The 23798-nt window shown below is 38.1% G+C and overlaps 4 protein-coding genes and 1 long non-coding RNA gene across 7 annotated transcripts; 2 read left to right on the forward strand and 3 right to left on the reverse strand.

Annotated features, from left to right (window-relative positions):
* The first annotated feature begins 811 nt into the window (after window positions 1-811).
* LOC122016393 (nuclear cap-binding protein subunit 2-like) lies at window positions 812-6532 on the forward strand. Its single transcript, XM_042573673.1, has 8 exons — window positions 812-951; window positions 1048-1271; window positions 3593-3731; window positions 3825-3858; window positions 4796-4900; window positions 5927-5980; window positions 6068-6162; window positions 6248-6532. Exons 1-8 carry the CDS (start codon window positions 934-936, stop codon window positions 6317-6319), a joined length of 741 nt encoding a protein of 246 aa, XP_042429607.1. The 5' UTR covers window positions 812-933; the 3' UTR covers window positions 6320-6532.
* A 140-nt stretch (window positions 6533-6672) lies between these two features.
* Window positions 6673-8256, reverse strand: LOC122016395 (uncharacterized protein At4g28440-like). The gene is made up of 2 exons (XM_042573675.1): window positions 7834-8256; window positions 6673-7100 (listed from the first exon to the last, which is right to left on the reverse strand). The coding sequence occupies exons 1-2, from the start codon at window positions 8072-8074 to the stop codon at window positions 6910-6912; spliced, it is 432 nt and encodes a 143-aa protein (XP_042429609.1). The 5' UTR covers window positions 8075-8256; the 3' UTR covers window positions 6673-6909.
* Window positions 8257-11439: 3183 nt separating this feature from the next.
* LOC122016396 lies at window positions 11440-14024 on the reverse strand. Of its 3 annotated transcripts, none has more exons than XR_006121116.1 (6): window positions 13877-14024; window positions 12490-12699; window positions 12333-12402; window positions 12190-12255; window positions 11955-12119; window positions 11440-11879 (listed from the first exon to the last, which is right to left on the reverse strand). It is a non-coding gene; the product is annotated as an uncharacterized LOC122016396 (long non-coding RNA). The 3 variants fall into 3 exon arrangements; XR_006121115.1 differs by lacking the exon at window positions 13877-14024 and adding an exon at window positions 12804-13862; XR_006121114.1 differs by lacking the exon at window positions 13877-14024 and having other exon boundaries at window positions 12490-13862.
* A 2628-nt stretch (window positions 14025-16652) lies between these two features.
* On the reverse strand, window positions 16653-18203 carry LOC122016394 (reticulon-like protein B18). Its single transcript, XM_042573674.1, has 3 exons — window positions 17649-18203; window positions 17403-17574; window positions 16653-17323 (listed from the first exon to the last, which is right to left on the reverse strand). Exons 1-3 carry the CDS (start codon window positions 17863-17865, stop codon window positions 17221-17223), a joined length of 492 nt encoding a protein of 163 aa, XP_042429608.1. The 5' UTR covers window positions 17866-18203; the 3' UTR covers window positions 16653-17220.
* Window positions 18204-21473: 3270 nt separating this feature from the next.
* LOC122014132 lies at window positions 21474-22214 on the forward strand. The gene has a single exon (XM_042570314.1). The coding sequence runs from the start codon at window positions 21474-21476 to the stop codon at window positions 22212-22214; it is 741 nt and encodes a 246-aa protein (XP_042426248.1).
* Window positions 22215-23798: the final 1584 nt, after the last annotated feature.

Below are 23798 nucleotides of genomic sequence, written 5' to 3' on the forward strand. Positions count from 1 at the left end.
TTTAATGTCGAACTAAGATGACTTCTTTGATCGAAATTCATGTCAATCTAAGATTATTTAATTTATCAATCAATTTTAATAAAAAAAATAAATCAGTAGATTTTCATTTTCAATCAATCGACTGATTGATTTAAAATTTTGATATAGATAGAAATTGATTTGACTGATTTTAAAAATTAATAGATTGTTTTTCTAATAGAAATCAATTTAACTAAGTTTTTTTTTATAGTCGACAGATTAGGGATAAAATGGAAAGTGAGTATATGATTTGATAATTTTTAAACTAACCATTTAGTAATTTGGAAAACTTAACCACGTAAAAAGTTGAAAATTCTATATAAATTACAGGAACAAAATGATATTTTGATTCTTTGTTCCTTCAACCCGCCCTCCATTTAACCTAAAAAGCCCAACCTTCCCTTATCTCTTTCTCTTTGATTGTCAGTTCGGCAAATCAGTGATTTGATTTGATGCTCCTTTAACACTGAATTAAGATGATTTTCTTGAACTAATTTAACATCAATCTAAGATCTCATTTAATCTATCAACTAATTTTACTTAAAGTTAATTTTGATAAAAATTAAATTAGTCAATTGATAATTATTATCAATCAATTGATTTATTTATTTAATATTTTGATATTGATAAAAATTGATTTGACTGATTTTCAAATGGAAATAGGTTAAACTAATTTTTTTTATAGTATTATGGATAAAATGTAACGTGAATAAGTAATTTATAATTTTAAAACTAACCATTTAATAATTTGGAAAACTTCAAAGCTGAAAATTTTACATAAATTACAGGACCAAAATGATATTTTTATTTTTTCTTCCTGGCCGACCCGCACGTTGTTTAACCTACAAAACCCTACCTTCCCCTATCTAACTTCGGCGGATCACTTCGGCGGATCACTAACACCAACTAAGATAGATGGCTTCTTTGTTCAAGGTCGTCCAATTTCCCTACGATTTGTATCATTATTGCGTCTCCTTTCCGTTTTGAGATGGATTGTTTGATTTGTGCCGTTGTTTTGGCCGTCTACAGGATCTCGCTAAGCTGTCGGCCTACAGGGACAGAAGGTTCCACGGCAACCAGGAGGAGTACGAGCGGGCGCTTCAGGCGTCGACGACGGTCTACGTCGGCAACATGTCATTTTACTCCACTGAGGAACAGGTTTACGAGCTCTTCTCCCGCGCGGGCGAGATAAAGAAGATCATCATGGGGCTGGACAAGAACACAAAGACCCCTTGCGGCTTCTCCTTTGTATTGTAAGACGCCTTTCCCTTTACTTGGCATTAGGCTAGCGTTACCTTACATAGATATTACACCAAAATGCCAATTTCAGGCTTTCAAGCTGGGTGGTTTCACTAAGAGTAGCATTTTTAAGCAATCCGCTTTCTCTGTTCATTTTACCGAGTAATTAGAAGATGGGTAGGCTACTAAGAGTTATGAATGGTGAACCAATCTGTCAAATACTTAACGTTTCACAAATTTCCAATTGTCTGGATGTTGTCGGAAATACTCTATGAAATAGCTAGGTCATCATCCAGAGATATCAGATTGGAAAAAAATAAAATAAAAATCAGAAACAGAATGCAGATGCTCAATGGGCATAGTTGTTTGTGTAACTGTGTCTAGTATCAGTTGGATAGACAAATCAATTAAAGGATGTTTGTTTTTCTAATCATCTCTAGATTAGTGAAAACTAAAACAGGAATAGCCAATATGCAATACGTTCAAAAGCACTGTTTGCTGCCAACTCTGTATATGACGGGCTGATAGCTAGTTAATGAGATAGTAAAGGTGCTATGAATCAGTATTTCCATTTTTTTCTGTATGTCAGTATGTTACTTGGAAGTGTTAGATCATCTGCATTTATTCCAGGCTTGTTTCATTACCACAATTCAGAGGAATCTGAAACTATTCTTCATTATAAACAGCAGAAGTCCTCTGAAATGATGGAACTAGGAACTTGGACCTTTGTTATCATCCCTTTTATAAACATAATGTTGAATAGAGAGGAAGTTCTGCCATAGTGTTACCAAAGGTCCTAATACATACCAAGCATTGAACTCCCATATTGGGGAGGCGCTAGCACTCAGGTTTAACAACGTGGGAGACTCATTCTAATAATGTTTCAAAAAATATCATCATTCTCCAAGAAACCATATGAAATATAAGGCATCTAGGTACCAAACAATATAAATACAAGTTGTGTCTAGCTAGAAAGAAAGAAAAATTACTGAACCTAGCACAAGAACATGGAAAATGAAGAAATTAGAAATCTCTTTCTGAACTTGCTTGTTTGCACGAGACATTGTTGTGCATTGGAGATTCACTTGCTCATGGAAATCCTTAAGAACCATGTACACTTCAGAGATACATTCATGTATCTGCATCTCTCACAAATTCCTGCCAAAAATCTTCTTGTTGCTTGTACATGAGCAATTTTTCTTTCTCATGTGGTTTACTGTATTTCCTTGTATGTTTGCAATGAGAATCTTGATTTGTTGCATCTTGGGAAACATTAGTCACCCTCACACAGACCCTCATTCTATGACATTCATTACCCTGTTCTTACAACATACCCTCATTCTATGACATTCATTACCCTGTTCTTACAACAGATCCTCATTCTATGACATTCATTACCCTGTTCTTACAAGATAATCATTCCCAAAGCTTCAACCTAGGCCCATCTTTTTGCTAGTGCTTGGCTAACAAAACCTTGTACAGGTATGTAGTAATCAAGAGTCTGCTGTAAATTCTATTAGGTGATGTTCTACATTCCTGCTATTGGACAAGGTGCTATTGAATTCTCACTTTTGAGGGGATTGATATTTATCAACGGACTAACCATTTCTCTAATGTTTAAAAGGTAGTGTTTATCTAGATTAGGTAATTGATATCCACAAATTAATCGAATAAAGACTTTGATATGCAACTTATTTTCAGAGCTTGTTGCTTCATTCACTGGTGCTTTGAGTTCCTATTTTGACAGTTTTACAGTTACCAAGAGCTTATCTAAAAGATTAATTTTCATTTTGAGAAAGTTCTCTCTTGAAATGCTTCTCTAGTTCTCTTTGATGCTAGGAACTTCAATCGTCTACTAAATGGATACAAACTTTGCTAAGAAGGTGTCAACATGTTTATTTAAGTGGCAAGACATTGATCAATGAGTTGGTTCTGTGGCAATCCCATGCTAAGTTTGTGAAAAGTAATTGATTGTTTCATGTTTTGTCGCTAAGCTGTTTCTTTACACAATAACAAGAACCCAGTATGTTGTATCTTGTATAAGATCATTAAATTTTGTATTGCCTTTGTGCTAACAAGAAGTATATTAGTGTAGTGGAATCTGTTGTTGTGTCCCTTATGACCAATGGTGCAATTGAGCTTTGGGAGTTTTATCTGTTTGAACTATAAATTATGTATGTGCTTATTTTTGCTTCTTGAGTAAGATTATTCTTAGTGACATCTTAATTTCTCTTGAGGTCTTTACTGCTCAAATATGCTCTCTCAGACATTTCTTTGGACTAAATTTCTTATTTTGTTTAAACGTAAAGTTAATCAGATCAGAAGTTTTTCCTAGGTACTATTCTAGGGAGGATGCTGAAGATGCTGTTAAGTATATTAGTGGGACAATGCTCGATGATCGTCCAATACGTGTAGATTTTGATTGGGGGTTTGAGGAAGGCAGGCAGTGGGGTCGTGGTCGAAGTGGTGGACAAGTGATGTCTTGTTTACTCTCTTTTAAGATATCTTGTAAATTTAAAACATTACATATGAGTATTCCTAATAGGTCATTTTGTTTATCTTCACAGGTGAGAGACGAATATCGTACTGACTATGATCCAGATATCCTTTGAACTGTATTTCTTGTTGATAATTGATATGAATTAACATGATAAGGATTCCTTTGGCGAAGCTTTTAGAGGCTTTTTCGTATACTAAGTTAACTTCTCATTCTTGCATCCTGAAAACATGTCTTGACACAAAGTGAGATCTTTAATTCTTTGATGTACTTGGTGTTTTATCTGAGGATTAGTACTTCTCTTATCACCTTGACAACTAGACAAGTCAGCCGTTGTTGCTGTTTTAGAAAATTCTTTTTATTCACAAATTGGAGAAGAGAGAAACTAAACTGATTTGTCACGAGTCAATTTAACTTTCTTGTAGGACATAGATTATGTAATAAATATATTCTGCAAAGTATTAATTCTTTGATGACTTGATGTACAGTTTGAGTACTAGTAAAGCTCGATGTAAATCAATTTATTCTTTGATCACTTGATGTAAAGCTTAGAAAAAACTGATTAGCCATCAAGAACTTTTTGGGGGTCAATTTGATGTATAAACATAGTTTTAGATATCTTATTGTTAAGAAATATGTTTTGATTGAAAACTTCAGAAGTATGAAATAACCTAGAAACTCATGGAATCGACAATTTAGAAATGTGGTTATAGTGCCTTGCTTTACTAGATGCTGATCCTGAATAAGTTTTTATCGACTTTGTGTTCACCTTCAATGTATGAAATTATATCAGTGTTTTGTTATGATTTCTACCTTGGCGTGCTCGACAAACTTTCTTAAGCATCATATTTGATAGGCTTATGCAATGTTTTAATCATTTTACCTTTTCTTGCTCATACCTAAATGAACATGCTTTTTGTATCTTGCTAGAGAAACTGGAATAAGGTTGTTTCCAAATTGGTAGCTTATGGCTTCTCGTATTGGTATCTAATATGTTCTTTGTATGTTGTACATCATTTATATTTCCTTGACAAGCATTACGTAGAGGTGGCTATGGAAAGATGGTCCAGAGAGAGCTAGAAGCACAGAGAGAATTAGTAGATTATGGTACAGATGCTCTAGGTGCTTTTCAACCGGCTGGCCCATGTAAGTATCGCAATCTTGGGTGTTGTCTATGCTTTACATCTTTCATTAGATATCATGAAAATTATATTTTTTGGGGGACTTGTTCTGGTGCCGTATCATATACTTGTAATTCAGAAACTCCATTTTCTATGTTTGTTGAGATGGGTAGCAATAGGTCCATTTTATAGCTGAATGTTCTTTAGAGACGTCACACCTTTCGAATGACCTTCCTAATTATTGACAAATTGATAGATAGATCCGGAGCAAGGCATATTTGTTTGTTTTATTTTTAAATCAAGAAAAAAAAATTGCAATAAGATGGTGCCTAAATTGGAGGCTATGCATGTTGATATAATGAAGGAGAATAGGTAGCTCTAGATGTAGAAATTAATAGGTAGAGGAAAGAAACAATATAAAGCTTTTTGATCATCTTATTACTAAAGCTAATAGACTTATTTATACAAATTGTACAAAACAATAATGGAAAGATTAAATAAGACATGCGATCATAATAATTATAAACATAATAATATAATAGACTTGGAAATATTAATTTTCCTATTTGATTCATGCCGATCTTGATTGTGCGCTAAATATAATAAATCTCAATTGATTGAAATCAATTAGAGAATATTTTCATTATTGTCATTACCCTCGACAACCTCAATGGGAGTGTCTGAACGTTGAGTTTGAGTGTTAACTTGGTGAAACGTTGTTTAGATAATGACTTAGTAAATATATCAGCAATTTGATCTTCCGTAGAGATATAAGAAACTAAAAGTTGTTGAGTCGTCATACGCTCACGAACAAAATAAAAATCAATCTCTACATACTTGGTACGAGCATGAAAAACAGGATTTGCTGCAAGATAAGTTGTTTCAATATTATTACATCATATTTTAGGCATAGCAGGTGAGAAAAAAGTGTAGTTCTAGTCACTTGTTTCTTCTATGCATATGTTGAAGAGCATATTTTTTGCTTCAATTTATCGAGATTTTGTTTTTCTAATAGCTTCGAGGATTCCAATATGCTTATATTTACTTGCAGATGGCAGGCATGGCGGAGAACATGGACATGGGGGGTCATATAGGCATGGTAGAGGTACTTCTCGTAAATAATCCACTAAAGCTCGTTGAGATTGTGACCTGCTCACCATGGAGTTAAAATTTGTTCGTTTGATGTGAACAGATCATCGAAAACGGTATAGAGATGACGATCGCTCCACATCCGAAAGAGTATCAAGTTATGAATCAAGGAAAACTACAGATCAGGAGCAGAGACCGGTTTGTACCCCGGGCGTTTTCTTCCTTTTATTCAATACAAATTATTTGCTCCACGAGATAGTTACTTTATCTATTTCTTCCTCAGGAGAAGAACCCTCGGTTTCGAGAGAGTGGTGACTCGGACGAAGAAGATGATGACCGAAGAAGACGTCGGTAACAACAAAGAAGCCAACGCGATATCACTTTTGTATTGTGAACTCTTGCTGCAATCACATGCCACTAGAATTTTTAGTGATGCAGGACTTCATGTGGAGTTTGTAGTTGCATTATTCTCCAACACATTCTGCTACCTAAGATTTTAACCAAAATGCATTTTATGTTGCATTAAAGACTGAACTTGAATTTCACAAAACCCCAATATTCATACCAATAGTTGTGATTGGGCCAGTTTTGAAAACATAACAAAAACAGAGATACTTCTTGATCTGAGTTATTTTCCAATATCGAGCTTTGAGTAACCATGGCAGAGCAGTGATCCAAATGATAATCACATGCAAAGAGATAATTATCTGAACAACTCAAACCATTATATATAACTTTGATTCCATTCATAATAGTTAGGATTTAGTACCAGACATGAACATGAAGAAACACAGGCACCACAAGGACTGGTGAGCTTTGTATAGCTTAGACTATTGCTCTAATGGATCATATAAGTTTATGACTACCAAACGTAAAAGTCAGAAAAAGCATGTTCATCAAACTACGTCCCATGATAGTAGTTTGCAAGCATTCTCTCTTCTTCGATCATTCTCCATCGACGTTCACCAGCTCATACTCGACCAAAGATAAGTTGTTGTCCTTGTTTACCTCAAATCCAGCAGGTTTAGTAACCTCAGTTCGCCCCCACTTATCCACAGCAAGCCGCATGCAGCCCTTGAACATATCGATCTTGGCATTGCGCAAGATGACAGTAGCACCAGGCTTGAACAAGTCAACTGCCAAATTAGGAAGTTGACAAGGAAATTAATACCAATTGGTATAGAAGTTCTAGAACTGATTATTAGAACTAGGCTGTAGCAAATGACACTTGGGTTGTATGATTGTCATTCAAAAAAATGGAAGTAAACAAGTCAGAAAAGGCAGTCTACGCATAAAAAAACAATTTTTGTGTGTAAAACTTAGAATGCCAGAATTAAGAAAGTCAAATCAAAGCATCTTTAAAGTAGGCAATATGCATCCTCAACAAACCATTTCTAAAAAAATTGTCATAAAGTAGCCAATTGACAACAGTTCACTAAGCAGATTACATCAGAAATTTGTTGAATATTGCAAAAGTACCATAAACAGTGCAGGATAATAAGTTGGATGTTGCGTTCCAGTCAAGGTAGATGCGAGTTGAAAATGACTGTTTAACGCTGAGTTTGAATTTGTAGATGATGAAGCATGTAATAAACATGTACTGTAATGATAGAACTGACTAATAAGGGCTGTCCTGCTTGAAGACCCAACAAACTGATAAAACTGATAGAACAGCATGCATTTGATTAAAGGCGTGTCATGATCGCGCTACAGAATCACTCGCTCCGCGTGGCATCGGATCTAAATCTACACATTCCACTTCAGTCACAAGGCACGACGCCAGCACGCCTCGGATCGGTCGTCGGATCTAGATAGAGACAAAGAGCGCGACGAAAAGAACAATAGGAGGAGACGAAAAGGCACACATACCTTGTTCGTTGCGGGCGGTGAAGACGATGGAGGCGGTCTCGTCTCCGATTAAGCATTCGGAGATCCGGGCGGGGCGGAGCTGGCCGGCGGCGGCGGGGCGGTCTTTCTGGCGAACGATGTTGGAGCTGACGACCTTGACGATGAGGGTGTGGCCGCTGGTGCCGGGCTTCAGCTGGTCCACCTTGATGAAGACGGGCTTGCGCTTTGCCGTCTTTGCTCCCTGCCCTTGCTGCGGCTCCATCAAGGCACGATCTAATCACCAGGAACCCTAACCCTAGACGAAGAAAGAGGAGGAGGACCGGAATGGAATGCCAAGGAGCGATGAAAGAGGTTACAAGTCAATAAAAAGAGGCGAGAGGGGAGAGAGAGAGGGTGGGAAAGAAAAGGGATAAACGGAATACGATTCGAGCTTCTCTTCATTGGTGGCTTCTACTGTAATTATTGGGAAAGCAGAGTTTGGATTCCAGCTCACTTCTATTTCTATACTGAAATTAATAACTAAATTAAGTAATAAAAATATTTTGGGCAAAAATAGAAATGACGTCTCTTTTCGATGATTTATTATAAAAGGGTGTTTAATATTAATTTATTATCCTCACAGCTGTCGTCCACTATAAAATAAATTTATTTTATTATTATTTTTTTTCGCACTGTAATTAATATAACTGAGCTGTTATATCATTGTAATATATACAATTCTGTAACGGTTATAACATTAAGAAAAATTAAGACTAAATTTATTGATAAATTTTAAAAAATAATTAATTGAAGGAAAAAAAAATCAAAACTTTTATCCCTATATCAAAATTTTTTTTGATTATACTCTGTGTAAAATTTTGTTTACTTCAATTTATTTATGTAAATATTATTACCTAATTACTCTTCGTATATATTTTTTAGATAAAAAAGTATAAAAATATATAATTCTTTTTAAATTCAGCAATTTAAATTAAAATTGAGTATATTTTTCATTAAATTGAGCACAACTTTTTTCTCTCTTAATATATTTTCTCTTAAATTCAAATACTATCTAAATAGAATCTAGTATATTTTCCATCGAGCATTATTTAAAGATAATTTAGTATATTTTCTATCCAATTGAGGTGGAAAAAGAGTCATGCTCAATTTGATAGAAAATATATTAGATTCTATTTTAATATGTTAAATTTAAGAGCAATTATACTCATTTTTAGATTTTTTTTGTACCTAAAAAATATAAGAGACAATTAGGTAAATTAATATCCATTATGTTGGTTAGGAAGTGGAAATAATTTTTTTTGAAAATGAAGACTGTATACAAAGTTTAAATTGTGATCGATGATTGCATGTAATTTTTCATTTAAAAAAGATTAAATAATATTTTTTGAGCTTGAAACCCGATCTTTATGGGTTCCATCCCATAGTTCAATTGTGCAGCAGCTACGGATTCGTAGCTGGTACAATGTGCCGATTTAGATAGAAAAAAACATGGAAGAGATAATAATGAGAATAAGTTGTTATTTTATAGTGAATGATAGTTGTGTCATTTTATAAAGGGTAGGGTATCCTTTTGATAATAAATCAATATAGGTTCGTTGAAAAAGAGACACCCTTTTGATTTTCATCCAAATATATATATATATTTTTAAAAAAACTATTGTACTGTAGTGATGTCACGAAGAATGATTTTATAGGTGAAAAATGATTGCAGAGGGAAAAATTTCAAGAAAAAGTTCAAGGATAGACACGTAAAATGATGGGCCCACAAAAATAAAAATGGTGGGTCATGAATTTATGTGTCTATCCCTGAACTTTTTCATGAAATTTTTTTCCTCTGCATATCATTACTCGAGCTCAAGCTCAATCAATCTATATTCATATCATGGGGCACAATCCACAACATTAACTAACAAGGTGAGTTTTAGATAAGATAATATAAATTTAAAATATATATTAAAATAGACTATATATATATATATAATAAAATTTTAAATACATTTTGTTCGTGCTTAGTTTAAGTTTGTATTGCGCCCGACATGACTTGGGATTGGATCGTGTCTAACTACTCAACTCGCAAATCAAATCCAATGTGGTACGACTCATTTTTTTTATGGGTTGTGCGAGTCGTGATTTATTCTTTTGTGTAGGTTTAAATCACAATGGAAAATCTCAAAAATCTCACAACCTTCCATCATATTTACTTTGACATAAAAGGGCATCCAAAATTGATAAGTAAAGAGAAAATGATAAATGATCCGGCGGTAAGAACAGGGGACCTCCGTTCGGGGAAGTCAATGCCACGTGGAAGTCAAAAGGTCAACAAGCCGATCGGAAAAGGGTGGACCTACCGGCCGACCGGGGTCTAAATGAAAGCAAAGGCGCCCCGGCGGGGAGTCAGGGTTTCCGACGCTCATGTTGAACAGGGTCGTATGGCCGAGCGGGTAGCCCGCTCGGCCAAAGACATAAAGTAGCAACACTGCGAACAGTCCACAGAGCACACGACCGGGAATCTCCCGAGTGGACCAGCGTATACGACCGGTCGGATGTGAGGGAACTGCCGACCGGACGGACGCTCGGTATGGGGTAAAAGGAGAAAAGGACAAGGGAGCATCTTCTGACAGCGGGTATGTTCGACGATCAGGCCATATGCAGGATCTTATGACAGAGGGTTCCGCTGTCCCATCAGAGATGTGCTCGGACTGTAGCAGTATGGTGTCAGGTAAGCTTTTCTGGCAAGTCCATACTGAGGTATGGGCTGAGGACACGTATTCGCCTCGGTATGTGTGCTTGAGCCCCTTCACAGCTCTATATAAGGAGTCTCACACTTTTCCGGAGGTACGCATTCTCTAATATTGAGAGCCACTTCTTTGTTGTCCACTTGCCTGACTTGAGCGTCAGAGGGTCGTCGCCGGAAACCCCTTCCCGGCCCGACTTCCTTGCAGGTTCGTCGAAGGTCCGTACGATCAGTCGGAGATCCACGTCAGCAGTTCGGAGAGTGCCACGTGCCCAGCGTCCATTGATTCAGCGTTCGGACAGGATCAATAAATTATGTGAACAAAGTTTCATTATGTAAACAAAGTCTCATTGTCTTTCCTCTTGACTTCAAGCATCACCATGAATTCCATTCTTCTCCATTTCATGTGAACAAACTTTTATCTTCTCTTTTCTTCCCTCATCCATGTCTCCCCCCTTCTACATTTTTTTTTTCATCTCCTTCCTCTTTATTGTGTCTTTGAGGTAAACAAACACAAATTAACTTTCAAACGAGCAACTAGTTCGGTAGTATCATGCGCCTTTTGAAACTCTATGAAAGCTAAAGATTTGAGAACACCTTGCCAAAACCCCAAACTCGATGCTTCTTCAATTTGAATGATCATGCATGGTAAATAATAATAATAATAATAATAATAATAACCTTCAGTAACTATGAGCGCATACAAATGAATGTCAAATCACATAAATTGATAGTATTAAAACAGAGGATAATGCAATCCACAAGGTCATGAAATCTTGAACAAACATCTCCCTTTTCAAAGGCAAATCCATCAGGTGGAGAGCACACTTCTAAATTGTTCCTCTTTTTGACAGATAATAGGAGAAATATAAGTGCTCTTCACTTCATCACTTGTAATGACCATTAAAGACCCTTGTAATACATATAAAAAAGAACATTCAATGAAAGTCATCTTACACACCTGAATTTATCAGTATGAGCAGCAGAATTGTTGTCCTGCCCAATTTATCCAATAATCTCTCTCTTATCATCATTTGGATGGTGCTTAAGAGCTGACTAACTTTTTTTAAAAATAAAGAGTTGCATTTGTAGTTCATATTACAACACAGAAATACAGATTTCAAGAGCACGCACTTGAACAAAATGATAACATCAGAATGTTTGGTCTAAAAGTCAAGGATTAGCTCAACACTAAATATACATGGGCTTCATAGTTGAACTTGTTCTTGTTCTAAAGGTAAATCAGCTTGATGAATCTCGTCTTTACTTTCTACCTTCCCGCTATCTTCTAGGTGTTGATGGTTATACCTAAGTATTACCACTGAAAAAAATGCTAAAGAATATGAAACAAAGCTGCATTAGTTGCGTACATGAGGAACAACCATCATTAGTGAAGATTAGTTCACACCTTGAGAAATAACATATGAACATCATAAGTCTGTTCTTGTACTTGCAAAGATACGCGACCTGACACTGAACAAATTCCAAAATAATGTGGCTGTGGAGACTGCTATTAGTTTTTTGCGCGGTCAAGATTTCCATGCTTCTTGAATGCAATATAAGCTGCTCTCAACTGGCAAATTATGCAAGTTTGTGAGGTTTAATGCTAGTTAGTGAGGGGAGATTTAGGTAATGGTCCATACCTTTGCAATGAATCTGATGTGAGTAGCAAGAATAGAGTTATGGCAAAGTAGAACTCACAAAAAAACCTATCACAAAATAATAGGATCATCAATAGGTGCAAAAGTAAAATCCAAGACCACTTTTTTTTTCTCATTGCGCTTACAAGTTGCAAAGAACCTCCTTAGGGTTATCAAGTGGCCATACATGGTCCCAGATAGGAGAATAGGTGCAATCTGATGCAAACATAATGGAATTAAATTACTGATAAGAACTCAAAATTAGTTATATGTGTTGAAGAGAAGGTTCAAAATTGAGCATACTTGCAGAGTCCTCAATGGATCTCCACAGAGGATCTCTTGAATCTTTGCAAAGGCAGCGTTGGTCATTGGGAGAATGATCTGTGCAGCTCGAATGATGTCTTCTTCTGTTATCTTAACATTACTTCTCACCTTGTGTTGCTGCTTGTTCTCCTGCTGAAAGTTGCAATCCTACTTCCTCTACCTTATCCTATCCTTGTAACCCTAGCCAACCTAAAGAAAAAATTAAGAAACCTAAAGTTACGCTTTCCTTACAGGAAAACTAGATAGACTTGGCTCTTGGAGCCCCGAAGCTGAAAGTAGTTGCGAAAATATACCTGACTTGGAGGTCACATGTGAACCAGAAACTTACTATCAAGATGGTTTCAAGCCCTCCTTTTTAAATACACTACTTAGTAAGAAAGACACATTAGATGCTGTCATTTCTAGACTAGAAAAAATAGAAATTCTTGGTGAAAATCCCCTCAAATACTGGGAAAAAAATAAAGTATATTGTAAACTCAATATTATCAATCCTGACTTAATCCTCAAAGCACAAGACTTAAAATACTCCAATTGGGATATAGAAGAATGCAAGATGCATATTACTCAATTCCTAGTATTAAAATCCATACAATGATCTGATTCACGACATAGAAGTCTTGCTTTTATAGTCAATAAAGGAGCTGAGTAGAAAAGAGGACAGTCTAGGATGATTTTCAACTATAAAAGACTTAATGATAATTGTCATGAAGATAGGTATAAAATACCAGATACAGATCAATTACTCAATAAAATTCAAAAATCTAAATGGTATTCGAAATTTGATATGAAATCAGGTTTTTGGCAAGTTAAAATGCATCCAGAATCCATTCCCTGGACAACGTTTTCTTTCCTTGAAGGCCATTTTGAATGCCTAGTTATGCCGTTTGGGTTAAAAGTAGCCCCTCAGATGGATGACATATTTAGATCTATGACGGACTTTACATGTGTATACATTGATGATGTTATGGTATTCTCTAAAATAAAAGAACATTATGCACATTTACACATGATTTTTAACCTCTTCGAACAACATGGGTTAATTGTTTCCATAAGAAAAATAAAATTGGCAGTTCCTTATATTGACTTTTTAGGTCATCTTATAGGTTAAGATAAGATAACACTTCAAGCTTATATCACCAGCAAAATCTTAGACTTCCCTGATAAAATGGAAGACATCAAAACACTTAGATCATTTTTAGGCATACTTAATTTTATGCAAGGCCCTATTTGAAAGATATTGGCAAAATAAGTGGACCTTTGTATAACAAAACTTCACAAACAGGACAAAGATATTTTAATCAACAAGATATAGATTTAGTCAAACAAATCAAAATAATGGTTCAACAATTACCTCACTTAACTTTACCTTTAGACACTGATTATTTGGTAATTGAAACAGATGGCTGTGAAACAGGATAGGGGGGAGCCTTATTTAGTAAAAAATCTAACTATGACCCCAAAACTTCAGAACAATTATGTAGATATACATCAGGAAAATATAAAGAAAAGGGAAGACTTACCTCCTTAGATTTTGAATTACTAGTAGTCATTTATTGTTTAGAAGCTTTCCTCTTATTTATATGTAAGAAGCCTGAAATTACGATAAGAACTGTTTGTGAGGCTATAGTAAAATATAGCCAATGGATAAAAGAAGTAAGAAAAGGATTAGGTTCTAAACGCCGGATAAAATTTACTGATGTCATTCTTAATAAATGACTTAAAATTCAATGGGAACATATTAAAGGAAGTGCTAATTCTCTTGTCAATACTTTATCAAGATTATTAACTTAACAACTTCTACAGTTGTGGAGATACAGAAAAGAGTTCATACTTATGGCTACCAAAAAATAATGAAATTTGGCAATCAAGAACTTCCTCAATTCTCTCGGAAAGGAGATACTTTTGATTTCCCTCTCAGAGTTCAACTTGATAGCATACAACAATGCTTAATTGACAATATTTGGAATATTCCTATGTCACCAGGAATAACAAGTCAAAAATAGCCATCATCAATGCTATCTCTAATCACTTCATTACAACTATTCAAAAACCACTTGGGAAGAAATTTTCTTGTTATACTATTTTCTCTGGGCCTTATGCAGGCCTTTATGCTACTTGGGATGAAGTCAAAGTGTTACTTCCAGAAGAGATAAACCTTCTTATAAAGGGTTTTATTCACTTAATGAAACCTATGACTTACTACGAGAAAAATTGGGTCCTAACTTTATAATAAGTCCATCACTCCGCTTGGAAAACAAAATACAAGAAGACAAAATCTATTTAATGGCAGCTACTTCTTCTACCAGCCCAACAAGGGAAGATACAGATCTTCTTTCTGTACCACTTAAACCACTATAATATCAGTCCTTAGAAGTACTTCAGGGCCAAAAGAAGAAAAGATAATCTCTTCTCACTTAAAGCCTTTCCAGAAGATAGCACTTTGTATTATGAATATTATGAGACACTTTATCTTATAAAACTTTCTTAGAACTTGCAGATGCTTTGAACTAGCTTCACCATAATCCTACCCCAGGGATAATGATTATTTATACAGAAAAATATTCATACAAAATCTCCTGTACAAACCAATTTCTGCAATGCTCTCAACCTGCAGACTTAGGCTGTCGATGCCAACTGTTATATTCTATTAGACAAGCAAATATGCAGCTAGAAAAATTTTAGAGGAAAAATTATAGAAGAAGACTTATTACTCCAGACTCATGACTTACGGGGCTACATCAATTATGGATACAATAATTAGACTCCATTTTCTTATTACCACAAACATTTAGAAGACTTATCCAACACTTGAAGAAAAAGAAACTTTTATCTTAGCTACTTTTGACAATTCTCCTCCTGAATGGCTCACTATACAAACTGAACTAGCTAGACATGTCATTAAACTTGATGTACAAGGACTTAATTACAATTACTTCATTTGAAGATTATCCCTCTCATCCAGATAAAGAATGACTCTCCCCAAAATCTCTATCTGAATAGTTAAAACATTGGAGAGCGTCCCTTCCTTAAGGAAGTGCTTGGCAATACCACCTTCTATGGGCTCCATAGAAGAAGCAAACTTAATCAACATGATGGAAATCTGACGGAAGCATTGATGTCACTTACTCCTCATGATGGAAGCACTGAAGTCAGCAAACTCAATAACGTAAACCCTGAGCTCATACAACAAGTTCTCAAGAGTATTTCTTCTAGTCCCTTCTCTCATCCCCTATAAATATAGATCCTCTCTACACACAAGAAGCATCGAAATCTTGTAAGCAATAAGTTCTCAAGAGTTTGTAATCTCTCTCTTCCCTTTTTATCAGTGTAATCCCTACTCTATTGTTAGTATATTTTGTATAAGTTTATAATTATAAGTACTCTTTGTACAAGTTTGTTTGTTATTATGGCTAAGTAACTCTTTTTTTTCTGAGCCTTATGGTTTGTGTTTAGTTGCTCTCTATCAATAGTCTTCAGTACTTATTGGATGCTTTCATCCATAACTAGCTAAGAGAGAAAATGGAACAGTAGTTCTTGGTTCTGTAAAACCTGTGCTAGTTAAGTAAGACAAAAATAACTTGAATGCTACAGTAAGACCTAAAGAACCGGGGTATTATTTTGTTGTATTTGATCGTGTGTAGTCTTTCTAGATCTCACTACTGAGCCTCACCTAGTAGAGAGCCTCTAGAACCTTTGTATAGTTCTTGGTTTCTTACCCCAGCTCTTCAGGTCTTACTGTAGCATTCAAGCTATTTTGCCTTACTTAGCCAGCACAGGTTTTATAGAACCAAGAACTACTATTCCGTATTCTCTTTTAGCTAGTTATGGATGAAAGCATCTAATAAGGATAGAAGACTATTGATAGAGAGCAACTAAACACAAACCATAAGGCTCAAAAAAAAAAGAGTTACTCCGCCATAATAGCAAACAAACTTGTACAAAGAGTACTTATAATTACAAACTTGTACAAAGAATACTTACAATAGAGTAAGGATTACACTGCTAAGAAGGGGAGAGAGGGATTACAAGCTCTTGAGAATTTATTGTTTACAAGCTTTCGATGCTTCTTGCGTGTAGAGAGGCTCTATATTTATAGGGGATGAGAGAAGGGACTAGAAGAAATACGTGGTTGATAAGCTTTGAGTCTGTCGGTGTTGTATGAGCTCAGGGTTTACGTTATTGAGTTTGCTAACCTCAGTGTTTCCGTCATAAGGAGTAAGTGATATTAGTGCTTCTGTCAGATTTCTATCATGTTGATTAAGTTTGCTTCTTCTACGGAGCCCATAGAAGGTGGTATTGCCAAACACTTCCTTGAAGGGATATTCTCTAATGTTTTAACTGTTCGGACAGAGGTGTTGGGGAGAACCATTCTTTATCTGGATGAGAGGGATAATCTTCAAATGGAAGTAATTGTAATTAAGTCCTTGTAAATCAAGTTTAATAACATGTCTGACTGGTTTAGTTTGTGTAGCGAGTCATTCAGGAGGAGAACTGTCAAAAGTAGTTAAGATAAAAGTTTTTTTTTCTTCAAGTAAGTGTTGGATAAGTCTTCCAAGTGTTTATGGTAATAAGGAAATGGAGTCTAATTCTTGTATCCATAATTGATGTAGAAACTCGTAAGTCATAAGTGTGTCTGGAGTAATAAGTCTTCCTCTATAATTTTTTCTCTGAAATTTTTCTGGCTGCATATTTACTTGAGACTTTTTTTAGTTACTCAAGAGGATATGAAGGAATGAACCTTTGAGGAATGGAATCCTTGAAAAAGGCTAAGCCCAAAATTACAAGGCCAAGTTGAGACATTGCAGAAACCATGCTGCAAGGAATTCAGTGAACTCTAAAATTGAACTTCCTATGCTGAAGAAACTTTATGTAATCGATTGTTAAAGTCTTACCTGAAGCTAAAATCCTCCGAGAAACAAGAAGACGAGAAGAACATGGTGCCTAGGCCGAACCACAAGGTGGATTTAGCTGCATTTTTCCACATCACAAGTTCGAAGATACGTTCTTGTATCCCATCTAGGGCACCGCGACAATCCTCGCAGTTGATTGCTGTGTCTCTCGATTCTTGTTGAGATACATCAGAATCAAATTTTAAAATATTATTTTACTAAAATAGTAAAGATTGATGAACATAGTACCGGTTACTGGACAGGGAGCAGGCAGGAAGGGCACAGGATTCAACCTTTCCTTGCTATCGGTGACCTTGGATGATCTACTCCGCCTCGTCTTCCTCGCTCTCCCATTTTCAACGCCATCACCATCCTGCCCCCTCTCCTCTCCGACAATGTCCTTCTCCAGCCTCCTCCTGGACCACCGTGATCTCCTCGGCGATGGCGCACACACCATCAGCGCCATTGCCGCGGCGGCTGGGCTCTTCCGTCTCCCGCAGGGGGCTGCTTTGGTGCGCTGCGACCCCTCCTCGACAGCTACGGCGGAGGGCCTCCCCTTGGGCTTGCAGTGAGGGGAGGGGGACGGGGGGCGATGCCGTGAAGTGGAGAGGGGGATAGCAATGGGGAGTGGTGCTTGCTGGAAGGCGTGCTGGCGTGGAAGGGGATGATCTGGTTCTCGCCGGAGGCGGTGAGGAGGGAAGCGGATTTGCTCCGGTGGCGGGGCTCGGCGGAGGAGTGGACGTAGGGAGTCGTAGGAGGCGGTGGGGAATCCATTGAATTGAGGAGGACAGGACGAAGCGCGTGTTAATTAGTAAGAAGAGAAGTGGCCGTTGCTGCTTTTAAATCGAAGTAGCCGTTAGAATAGAAGTGGAAGATTTGAATCACGTGGATTTTTTTTGTTTTTGTTTTTTGTTATTATCTATTGCTAGTTAATTAAAGAGAATTGAGTAAACTTAACTTTATAATTAATTCACGGTTTGAAATGGAATGCAAATCTAAAGTAAAAGGAAATAGGGATAAAATAATATGGCGGCTTATTTTTTATCAAATCATAAAAGGGTTGCCAATTTTTTTTTTTAATAAAAGGACGTCTCACTCCCACCCTAGTAGAAGTTCATGTAAAATTAACTACTCACTAATATATTATTCTCATTGTTATCTCTCACATAAATTCTAAATCGAGAGCGCGTTATAACAACTATGAAATCTTAGTTTAATGCTATAACATAAATATTAGATGAACAAATTGAATCGGTATTGTAACAACTATAAAATAGTAGTTGTTATAACAATTGCAGTAGTTATGATTTCATAACCATTACAACGTGTTAGATTAATAGAGTTTAATTAGCCCCCAGGGCGTAGCACAGACAGTAGACGCATGACATCTCTGGCGTAATGACCCAAGGTCAATTCTCAGGAACTGACAACCTGAGGTTTACCCCACCATGTATCTAATACAGTAATGCTTGTGTATCTATATGTACCTCTCTTTATATCCTCGGGATTGACACTAGAGGGTCGTTAATGTAGTAGATCTATATTTTTTAATAGGGTTTAATCAACATGTAATAATTATGAAACTATAACTATTATAATATGAATATTTTTAAACATATTAAATATGACTAACTAGTATAGAGAGCTACTTTTCCCACCCCTTAACCCCCACCCTTCCTGGCCCATATTTATTTTTTTACCTTTATACCCTTCTGCTTATTCTCTCATTCACGTTGTGTTTTTTATTTTTTTTAAATTTTGTTTTTTTATTGGTTTTATTTTTTTATCATTTTTTTATTTTTTATTAATTTTTTTGAATATTTTTTTATTAATATTTGTAATCTTTTATTTAAGGGTAGATAATTTAAATGGAGGAGAGATTTTGATATGTGTCAAGAGTTGAAGGGGATAATTTAAAGGGATGTTGGTGTTTTGACATGTGTCAAGAATTGGAGAATGGGTAATTTAAATATAGTGAGAGGTTCTGACATGTGTCAAGAGATGGAAGGAGGGTAATTTAAAAGGAGGAGAGGTTCTAACATGTGTAAGGGTTGGAAGAGGATAATTTAAAGGAAGGGAGGTGTTTTGACATGTGTCAAGGGTTGGAGGATGGATAATTTAAAGGAAAGGGATATTCTAACATATGTCTAGAGTTGAAGATAGGTAATTTAAAAGGAGAGGCTGTTTTGATAAGTATCCAGGATTGGAGGGTTAGTAATTTAAGGAGAGAGAGGTTTTGACATGTGTTGCCAAAGATTGGAGGTGGGTAATTTAAAGGGAAGAGAGATTCTAGCATATATCAAGGGTTAGATGGGGTAATTTAAATGTCGAATTAGGAAAGTAATTTAAAGGGAAAGAAAGATTCTGATGTATATTAAAAATTATATATATAAAAAAAATTTGATAAAAAAATAATAAATAAAATTGATTAGAAAATAAAACTAAATAAAAAATAAAAAAATTGAAAAAACACAAGTATAAAATAAAAAATTGATTAAAAAATAAAATTGAAAAAATATAAGTATATAATAAAAAAATAAAAAAATTGATGAAAAAAATAATAAATAAATTTGATTAGAAAATAAAACTAAATAAAAATTAAATAAAATTGAAAAAAATATAAGTATAAAATAAAAATAATAATAAAAAAATTGATTAAAAAAATAAATTAAATAGAAATTAAATAAAATTGATAAAAATATAAGTGTGAAATAAAAAAATAAAAAAATTTGATGAGAAAAATAATAAACTAAATTAATAAAAAAATAAACTAAATAAAAATTAAAAAAATACTGATCCGGCGATGACATAGGGGGGCCCTTCGCTGAGGAGGTTCAACGATCGGATGGTCGTCAAGGTTAAAGGAAAGTCAACTAAGAGACGAGCCAAGCGGCAGGCCCTGGGGTCGGGCGGCAGGCCCATGTGGCCGATCGGCAGAATAAGCTCCCGATGGTAAGGCCGAGCCCACAACCTGACCAGGCTAAAGAGTTCAAAGAAGCCGATCTGAATCTAGGACGAGCCGAGAGAATGAAAGCCCAATCCGATCGGAATATATATGTACGTAGAATGTCAAAGAGCGGGCTGGCCGGATAGATCAAAGAAAGTACCATCAGATTAGCGGCTGACATTTAAGAAGGGAAGGGAAATATGTCTTAACATCCTTTTGGGAGTCAATGCCGCCGGCTGATGGCGGGAATGGACAGGAAATCGTACGGACGAAGATTGCGTCGCCCTAGCGTAAATGCGTCTGCCCCCTTAAGGTAAGGTGTCAGGGATCCTTTCCCGATGTTAGCTATTGAGGAAAGCTTAGGAAGTCACGTTCGCCCGGGAAGTGTGCAGTCAACCCATCGAAGCTCTATATAAGAAGAGGAGTGGTTATCCACGGGGGTACGCGCAGATACGTCTCTGGGCACCATTATTTCACTTCTTCATTCCTTTCATTTCTCTTTGGGCCGATTGTGTGACTTGAGCGTCGGAGGGCCGTCACCGGGAACCCCTTTCCGGCTTGGCACTAACGACTTGTGATTGCAGGAGCGGGGCGTTTCCACCACACACGGAGATCCACATCAGCGGTACTTCCCGGTAGCCATTCACTCAGCTTCGGGGCAGGATGAAATTGGCGTCGTCTGTGGGAAATCAACCTGAACCCAGAAGCAGAGGATGGAAGACGCCGGACGAGCAACGACTGTAACGCTGACGACAGAAGAGTTGGAAAGGTTAATCCAAACCGGAATAGCAAAAGCAATGGAACAGCAACAACAGCGAATGTTATCCGATCGGCCAGCACAAGAGCAAGCCATCTCAGGGTCCGTCCAGCCTGTAGACCCTGGGCGCATGGCTAAACCTATAATCCAGTCAATCGGAGGCAAGAGATCAGACACGACTGGACCAGCGCCAAACGCACCAATTCCTTTCCACCGAGCGTTATTTAGGACACCCTCAGAGGAAGGCGTAGCCAGACGAGACTGAGGCTCCTCATCAAATGAGGCACCTGAGAGAGATGCAAGGAAAGAAAAAGCGCCGCGAGACGAGGATTCACCCGAGCGGATTAACGGGCAGTTCTCACGAGGTATCATGGAAGATCCTTTACCTCGCCATTACACCCCACTGGCGATTGGGGAGTACAATGGGAGCACCGATCCAGATGATCACTTGGCCAAGTTCGACAACGCGACCACTCTCCACCAGTACACCGATGGAGTAAAGTGCAGGGTATTCCTGACGACACTTTCAGGACCGGCTCAACGGTGGTTCACCAGGTTACCGACCGGCTCCATACGTAGCTTCAAGGATTTCCGGGCTGCTTTCCTGCATCACTTCGCAAGTAGCCGTCGGCATCAGAAAACAAGCGTCAACTTGTTTTCACTCAAGCAAGGTCCCCGAGAAGCGCTCAGGGCGTACATCCAGCGATTTAACCAAATGACGATGGACATACCAGCAGTCTCATCAGAAGTACTGGTAAACGCTTTCACTCAAGGGCTCGTGGAAGGTGAGTTTTTCCGATCCCTCATTCGTAGGCCCCCGAAGGATTTCGCCCATCTCCAAAGGAAGGCCACGGAATACATCAATGTAGAAGAGGCACAAGCAACCCGAAGGAAAGAGGCGCCAACCGACCCTCAACAGGCGCCCGATCGGAGGAGACCCAGGAACCACCAGCCTCCAACCGGTCCTAGTGCCACGGGGCCACAACCATATCCCGAGCCAAGGACACATGCAGTCCATATGGAGGCCGTCCAACCCAAGAAAGGCAGAAAGTGGACCCCGATGTTCTGCAAGTTCCATCAGTCAGGGACGCACAACACGTGGGAGTGCTGAGGCGACCCTAATATACATCGGCCCGAGCCCAAGGAGTATAAACGTCGGTCGCCCACGCGGGACCAACATCCTGAGCGCCGAATCGATCGAAAAGTCGAGGGTCGAGGGGCTCAGGAGCCGCGGGAGCATCGTCCCCGAGAAAGAAGCCCCGCCCGAGCCTCAGCTGATCGGAATAGGCATTCAACATGAGAAGAGGAGAACAGGAGGAACGCCTCCCGTGGAGAGATTGGGATGATCTCGAGTGGCCCGACAGGGGGAGATTCCAACCGAGCTCGGAAGGGCCACGCACGGGAGCTGACCATCTACGCTGTAGGATGCAGCAAGGAAAAAGCAGAGGGACCCGAGATCAGCTTCGGCCCTAAGGACCTAGAGGGGGTTTAAATCCCTCATGATGATGCGTTGATCATCAAGGCGGTGATCACAAACTACACCGTCCGCCGGACTTTCATCGACACAGGAAGCTCGGTAAACATTATTTTTAAACAAGCATTCGATTTATTGCAGATCGATAGGTCTGAGCTATTGCCCATGGCAACACCACTGTACGGCTTCACTGGCAACGAAGTCTCGCCAATCGGTCAGACAAGATTGGCCGTTTCGCTCGGAGAAGAGCCCCTGGTAAGGACGCGCACCACGAACTTCATCGTGGTAGATGCACCCTCGGCGTACAACGTGATATTAGGCCGACCAGCTCTCAATGAATTTCGAGCTGTGGTATCGACCTACTGCCAGAAGATTAAATTCCCCGTGGGGAATTTGGTGGGCGAAGTGCGAGGGGACCAGGTGGCAGCCCGGCGGTGTTATGTGGAGATGGTCAAGGCGGATGCTAAGGCTGACAAGTGCCCCCGATTGGAGGTGAACGCCATCAGAGAGAAGCCGCCCTCATTGATATACGACAATAAGGAGGAGGTGCAGATACATCTGAGTCGATCGGAAGCTACCACCTTCGTAGCAGCCGATCTGACCAGCCCGCAAAAGGAAGAGTTAGTCGCCTGCCTTCAAAGGAACCACGATGTGTTCGCCTGGTCAACACACGAACTACTGGGCGTCGATCCAAGTGTGGCGTTGCATGAACTACATGTTCGGCCAGACGCCCGACCGGTCAAGCAAAGGAAACGCGACTTTAGCGCTGAGCAAGATTTGATTATCCGAGCTGAGATAGAGAAACTACTGGAGACCGGACACATCAAGGAAATTCAGTTTCCGACCTGGCTCGCCAACCGTAGTGTTGGTTTCCAAGCCAGGTAATAAATGGCGGGTGTGCATCGATTTCAGGGATTTAAACAAAGCCTATCCCAATGATTCCTACCCGCTACCCAGGATAGACCAGATGGTGGATTCGATGGCCTGATATGAGCTGATTTGCATGCTTGATGCCTATCAAGGCTATCATCAAGTGCCACTCGCGCGCGAAGACCAGGAGAAAGTCAGCTTCGTAACGACCGGCGGGACGTACTGTTACAAGGTCATGTCATTCGGATTAAAGAACGCAGGCGCCACTTATCAGAGAATGATGAACAAGGTGTTTCGGAAGCAGATCGGACGGAATTTGGAGGTATATGTTGATGACATACTCATTAAGTC

Source organism: Zingiber officinale, chromosome 8B (genome assembly GCF_018446385.1).
Source record: "Zingiber officinale cultivar Zhangliang chromosome 8B, Zo_v1.1, whole genome shotgun sequence".
NCBI classification, from domain to species: domain Eukaryota; kingdom Viridiplantae; phylum Streptophyta; class Magnoliopsida; order Zingiberales; family Zingiberaceae; genus Zingiber; species Zingiber officinale.